This window comes from Salvelinus fontinalis, chromosome 25 (genome assembly GCF_029448725.1).
Source record: "Salvelinus fontinalis isolate EN_2023a chromosome 25, ASM2944872v1, whole genome shotgun sequence".
Classification (NCBI taxonomy): domain Eukaryota; kingdom Metazoa; phylum Chordata; class Actinopteri; order Salmoniformes; family Salmonidae; genus Salvelinus; species Salvelinus fontinalis.
In genome coordinates, this window is record NC_074689.1 from 24,549,922 (window position 1) to 24,557,099 (window position 7,178).

General features: G+C 46.1%; 1 protein-coding gene across 1 annotated transcript; it reads right to left on the bottom strand.

Annotated features, from left to right (window-relative positions):
* Window positions 1-1,685: 1,685 nt before the first annotated feature.
* LOC129823371 (amiloride-sensitive amine oxidase [copper-containing]-like) lies at window positions 1,686-5,763 on the bottom strand. The gene is made up of 4 exons (XM_055882290.1): window positions 4,218-5,763; window positions 2,763-3,051; window positions 2,159-2,291; window positions 1,686-2,015 (listed from the first exon to the last, which is right to left on the bottom strand). Exons 1-4 carry the CDS (start codon window positions 5,761-5,763, stop codon window positions 1,746-1,748), a joined length of 2,238 nt encoding a protein of 745 aa, XP_055738265.1. The 3' UTR covers window positions 1,686-1,745.
* Window positions 5,764-7,178: the final 1,415 nt, after the last annotated feature.

Here is a 7,178-nt window from a genome sequence, read left to right on the forward strand (position 1 = left end):
GAGAATCGGTGAAACTGATTTCCTTTTGAATCAATGGACTGCTTTGACAGTATATTTTGCCCTACAAACATATATTGTATAAAGCTAATGACTAACACTGTGTTTTTGGTTTCTCTGTTGCTGAACACTTGGTCTTGTTAATGTCACTTAGACCACTGTAGCATTGATCTGTGTAAGGAGTTTTCCCTCCTTTGCAAAACTCATGTTTGTATTCATCCCCTACTCCTTATCATTATGACACATGTTATGTCACATGGTCTATCAATCATTAACACTGTGTCAAAGTTTTTAAGAAACCAGGTCAAAACAATGTTACAATCTACTGTATATTTGTCTTAGTATTTAACAGTTCAGGTACCTAGGTTGTTCCTCAGGGAACCTCACTCTAAGGTTGTTCCTCAGGGAACCCCACTCTAAGGTTGTTCCTCAGGAAACCTCACTCTAAGGTTGTTCCTCAGGGAACCTCACTCTAAGGTTGTTCCTCAGGGAACCTCACTCTTAGGTTGTTCCTCAGGGAACCTCACTCTAAGGTTGTTCCTCAGGAAACCTCACTCTAAGGTTGTTCCTCAGGGAACCTCACTCTAAGGTTGTTCCTCAGGAAACCTCACTCTAAGGTTGTTCCTCAGGGAACCTCACTCTAAGGTTGTTCCTCAGGGAACCTCACTCTAAGGTTGTTCCTCAGGGAACCTCACTCTAAGGTTGTTCCTCAGGGAACCTCACTCTAAGGTTGTTCCTCAGGAAACCTCACTCTAAGGTTGTTCCTCAGGGAACCTCACTCTAAGATTGTTCCTCAGGGAACCTCACTAAGATTGTTCCTCAGGGAACCTCACTCTAAGGTTGTTCCTCAGGGAACCTCACTCTAAGGTTGATAATGCTTCTCTCTAAGATGGATGACATATGGGGTTGTAACTTCTTATTCATCATGGATGGTGTTTAAAAACAAAAAATAGGTTAAACACTTGACACGGTGGTCAAATACTCTATCCTCAAGCATAACTTCCCATTCGTCAATGCCGTTGCTTGCACTGGTCCTCTTACTCACCAAGATCCTTACAGCTGTTTTTCTGTACCTTTCCAACGTACATCAATTAGTTTTTGAAAAAGCAGAGGAAAGGAAAAAGAGTTGTAGACGTCTGTGGACTGTTCCAGGACATACCTTGACTGGAAAAAACAAATAAAATATTCCCTATAGCTAAACACGGTCTGATTCCCTGTAGTAGTCACAGGTCAGTATTGACTTTCCCACCAATACCAAGAGTGTGCAAAGTTGTCATCAAGGCAAAGGGTGGCTACTTTGAAAAATATATTTTGATTTGTTTAACAGTTTTTTTGGGATACTACATGATTCCATATGTGTTATTTCATGTCTTCAAGTCTTCACTATTACAATGTAGAAAATAGTAAAAAATAAAGAGAAACCTTTGAACGAGTAGGTGTGTCCAAACTTTTGACTGGTAGAGTATGTATGTAGAATGGTAAAATGTGTCTGAGTTATGATTTTAGAGAGTTTTTAATGAAATTTCTAATGAAATGGGCCTATGTATAGGAATGGTAAATTGTTGCAATACTTTTGCACACTCATTAAAAAAAAAAGTTATTCTTTCACATTTTAACAGGAACGATATCATATAACTTTTATTAATGCCTGTGTCAGAATATATCATTTAGCATTTACATGATTTCCATCCTCAGAACCAAGGATGGAACCTCCATTTTGTGTCTTTCCTGTCAGTCGCACCAGTCCCTCAGACTCCTGCGTAGGTGCCGTTGTAGAAGAAAGGCCTGTCAGTCACACAGTGACCTACGACTTCTGGGGTCCATCTCTGGACCTTGGGCTTGCCCTCTTTGTCTTGCCGGACGATGACGGTACAGCGGGACGCCAGAGAGGGGTCCGCGTCGAAAAAGTTGAAGGGACGCAGGAAGAAGCCCACGGCATTGCCGGGCGTCGCCGTATTGGGGATGTCCTCTGAGTGGGGCACGTGCAGGAAGCCCACCGTCACCCAGGCAACCAGGTCCTACACAGGAGACAGGTTGATTGATTAATTGATTGATTGTATTTATTATTTAGTTATTATACAATTATAATGCCATCCAGGGTAGGGAAGCTTCTATTTTGAGTCTGAGAATGAGTTGAGTTATTGGTAACAATAGGTCTCACCTGGTTAGTGATGTTTTCATTGTTGCAGATGTAGTCCTCAAAAGACACCACCGGCTCCCAGGGGTCGTTCTGAGTGTAGATACTACTGCTGGTGGGCTCACTGTCCTTGTGTCTGGTCACAGCCAATGGGTATCTACATACAGAGGAAGCCACTCTCACCAGTACACATCATATGTAGTGCACTTCAGACTGAATCCGAACTGTCTGACAGTAGATGTCCGATGCTGTAATAATCTGAATCTCTCGGCCGTCATTACAGAACACTGCATTCTTCGATACAACTGTAGAGTTATTTTCTACCACGTTGATGGATGCTTTTTTCCTCCGAATAAAAAACAATAACAAATGCTCCTGGGGCAGCAAGTGGTGCTGTTTCGCCTACCTGACCTTCAAAGGGATAGTACGCATACTACCCCATCATATGATTAGATGGTGCCAATCTTTCCCATACATTTTTGGTAGTGACCTGCAGATATCCTCTGTCTACAGCGGGAACTACTCAACAGATGGTGTGGGATGAACTGAAGTTGATTGAGGTATGAACACTTCTGCTAAGCTTTGATTTTCAGGGTGAACAGTCCCTTTAGCTGTGTGTTGTCGTTACCTGGACCAGCTGATGCCGTTCTCCTCTCTCCAGCCACGGGGAAGCACACTGTTGGCGTGGGAGTTGTACTGGATGCGGTAGCCCTTCTGGTGGCCCCACTTGTTCTTCTTGTTGGGGTTGTAGAAGTGCACGTAGCGGGGGAACTTCTTGCCGAAGCGGAAGGCGGCGCCGCGTTCCGTCTGGTGCTGCGTCTTGACGAGCTTGGATTGGACGACGGAATGTTTATGGCTCCATGGGTTGGTGAAGTTCACATACTTGAGGTTCATCGACTCAAAGCTGTTCTCCCGACCTGGAGCGTTTGACAAAAGCAATCATATTAACGGGGTTAAGCAGGGTTGGGGTCAAGCAGATTTGGGGTCAAGCAGGGTTGGGGTCAAGTAGGGCTGGGGTCAAGTAGGGTTGGGGTCAAGTAGGGCTGGGGTCAAGTAGGGCTGGGGTCAAGCAGGGTTGGGGTCAAGTAGGGCTGGGGTCAAGCAGGGTTGGGGTCAAGTAGGGCTGGGGTCAAGTAGGGCTGGGGTCAAGCAGGGTTGGGGTCAAGTAGGGCTGGGGTCAAGCAGGGTTGGGGTTAAGCAGGACTGTGGTCAAGCAGGGTTGGGGTCAAGTAGGGCTGGGGTCAAGTAGGGTTGGGGTCAAGCAGGGCTTTGGTCAAGCAGGGTTAGAGTTAAGTAGGGCTGGGGTCAAGCAGGGTTGGGGTCAAGTAGGGCTGGGGTCAAGCAGAGTTGGGGTCAAGTAGGGTTGGGGTCAAGTAGGGCTGGGGTCAAGCAGGGTTGGGGTCAAGTAGGGCTGGGGTCAAGCAGGGTTGGGGTCAAGTAGGGCTGGGGTCAAGTAGGGCTGGTGTTTGCAATTAATTCCATTTCAATTTCAAAAGAAGAATTGAGATGCAATAATGAATGCATTTGAAACCTTTATTGCCCTTTGTTGAGTTGAAATGCAGTGGACCTAGGCATTGAAGTAATGTTCTGATATTGCACAGACTAGGCATATCATCACATTTATCAGTTGTATTGCCCATGGCACATGATATGAAAGGTTATTTTGGGTTTCTTGTCAATGATTCATCACAATGGCTGACATAATCTCATGTTGTTGTATTTGGCTGGGAGCAACAATCATAAACCAACCATCTAGGAGCAACACCCATAATGCAATGGTGGACCAAAGATCTAAAATACCTTCAAGAATTTGACATTCTTCCCTAGAAGTCAGATTAAACAGAGGCTAGAACACAAGCCTGTACGTGTGAACATTGTCACCTTATTTCTTTGGTATTTTATTTCCTTTCTATTTTGAAAGTATACCAACCCATGTGTTAATATAAATTGCTGTATTTACATATAGACAGAACTTTGTAGCTTTACAGACAGATAATCAGCAACCATTCACAGAATTACAAAATGTGGTTCCTGAATCCTGAATGACATAATCACACAACCAGATTGATAGAACAGAACTCACCAGCAATATCAAGGTCAACCTTGTAGTGGATGAGATGCGTGTGCAGGTTGCCCAGAACGTAGTTATACACCTTGGACCCGTAGTGTAGTCCGTTAGGCGTGAAGAAAGTGGCGTGGATGTAACCGGTGGCACTGACCCTGGACTCCATCACTCCGTTCTGATAGAAGAGGAAGTCCCAGATGTAGTCGTAGTTATAGACGGTGGAGGTGGTCCTAAGCACCAGCACGTGATTCTCCAGACCCCCGAAAAAGTTGTAGCCCCCTTCGAAGTTATTGTTGAAGTGCCTCCTCAGAGGCATCCCCGTGGTCATCTCAAACACACACAGGGCGTTCTTGTAATGTACAGGCTTGTCCGTATCGTAGTAATGGTGCAGGTCTAGAAAGGTGGCGATTTCAGGGCAGTCGATGCCAGGCGCCAGCTCGTAGTCATGGGTGCCCATGACCCAGCCGGCGTCAATGTATTTGGTCTGCATGGCGGCGGGGGTGGCGCCTGAATAGAAGGCAATGGCCTCCTGGAGACTGACCTCGTAGGCGATACGCTCTCCGTTGAAGCGCAGGTCGAAGATCTGGAGGCCGGCGGAGGAGCGGACACGGAAGGCGAAGGACCAGCCGGCATATTCCACAAAGTTCCCATCCACATGGTAGCGAGGGCCTTGGGGCTCCACCAGCTTGGGCCCGTGGATGTCGGTGCGGGTGTTGCTGTGCCCACGGGGAATGTAAGTGGAGTACAAGTCCTCGTCGTCATGGTCAGGAAGTTTGACTTTATCCAGCGTTCCTTTCTCGTATTGTTCCGCCAGTTCCTCCACCTTGTCAAAGTACTGGCCATTGTACCACACTTTCTCCACCGTCCAGCGTTCAGGGTTCAGGTCTTTATGATTCACAAGGACCTCAAAGCCCACAGGATGGATGAAGTAGCCCTCCACAAACTTCTGCAGCATGATCCAGGTCCTCCTCTCACCCGACTCCAAACCACGGGGTGCAATGTCAGAGAACGTCAGGCAGTGGTCGGTACAGTTGTGGAAGGAAAATCCCCCCGTGGTCTCAAACAGCACCTTGTGGACCTTGGCGGTGATCTTCTGTAAGATGTCGATGATGTGCGAGTACTCAGCCACTGTAATGGGCCGTGACTCAAACCGAATGGGCTTGTCTCCCTTGAAGGTCTTCTCCCTGTACGAAGTAGGAAAGGGAAGTGGACTTACGATGATCTCGGTGATGTTGGGCTGGGACTGGTTCCCGAACTGCACCACCACCCTGGCCTGGCGCGTGGGCTTGGCCTGGCCCCGGTTCAGGGCCCTCAGTGCCTTGTGCTTGCGGGGCAGGTGGAGCTCCATCAGCAGAATGCTATTCTTCTTCAGGGACTTGCCCCGGGCCGCTGTCAGACCCAGCTCTGGCTTTCCTTGCAGGTAGTCCCGGACATGGCGCATCTCATTGGGGGTCAGGTCGGCGAACATTGATGCCCCGTGGTGAGCCCACTCCCGACCACGGTCAGCTTCACACACTTCCAGAGCGAGCAGCAGCACCAGCAGACAGAAGCACCTCATGGCCATGTCTACTGAGACCCAACTGGGAGAGAAGACAGACAGCCAGTGCAGAATGTGTTCTTATAGTCACCAACCTGTTGTTTTTCCTGTTCGACCCTTGCACTTGAGCTATTAAGCTATGTCTGACGCTTATCTAATAAAAGCACTTGAGTAAACCCTCTACTGATCTTATAGCCTTCTCTGTTTCATCCAGTGCTTCCTACGCTGAAAAGAAAAACATGCTTTACAGCATATCTGGCATCCAGATACAGACATATTCCCCCCACACCCGTTCTCTCCACATCGGGCAACGCAACCTTTCTCCTCCTCCTCCTCCTCCTCCTCCTCCTCCTCCTCCTCCTCCTCCTCCTCCTCCTCCTCCCCAGGTGAATCTGGGATTTATGTTTTACAGTTGCCTCTTTCAAACAGTTAGATGTTATAACATGCTCCTTTAACCCTATTTATGTAATATTGCGATTTTCTGCGATGAGGCTGAACTTAAAAAGCATGTAAATCAGTGCGTTGCAGCCAATGCATGCCTTTGCAACAAAGAAACTGACCTACCTACGGTATGCACTTCAAATGTTGAAGGGCACAGAGTGAAACAATGTTGCTTTATTCAGAACCAGAACAGCCCAAGCAGTTGAATCCGTCCCGTTGCAGTCCCAATGGAAGATACCTAGTATGACAACAGTGCTCAATGAACAGATGTTTATATATAACCTTCTGCTTGGCAGTGATGTAATGTGATTGGTCAACAAGGGATTTTAAAAGTGTTGACATCTCAGGAGTGCTGTATAAATAATTAATTCCACTGGTCTGCGTGTGAAGAGGCTCCCAGGCAAAATTAGAATCAAGTGGTTTTGAACTGATTCCATTAGTGTGGAATGCTGATGTCAATTTACTGCATCTAATAAGTCAAATATTTATCCTGGTAGAGGATAGTGGTTCATTACACATGAGTAATGCTCCCCTAACATGCAGGAGTTCTGAGATACTCTGCTGCTCACACAGAGTCTGGAAAATGAATGTAACACTTTCACTGTATGCTCATTAAGGATTATTCACACCACAATTGGTTTAATGAACTCCCATTGTGAGTCTGGATTTCACTGTTTCAACGAGGAAATTATGTGGTATTACAAACCTCTTGGATGCATACAACAGTGTGACAGTTTACATTTTATTTACTGTTCGCTCTACCTAGTTTTTAATTTGCTGGACTGTTCACTACCTAGTTATTTTATTTACTGTTCACTACCTAGTTATTTTATTTACGGTTCACTACCTAGTTATTTTATTTACGGTTCACTACCTAGTTATTTTAGTTACTGTTCACTACCTAGTTATTTTATTTACTGTTCACTACCTAGTTATTTTAGTTACTGTTCACTACCTAGTTATTTTAGTTACTGTTCACTACCTAGTTATTTTAGTTACTG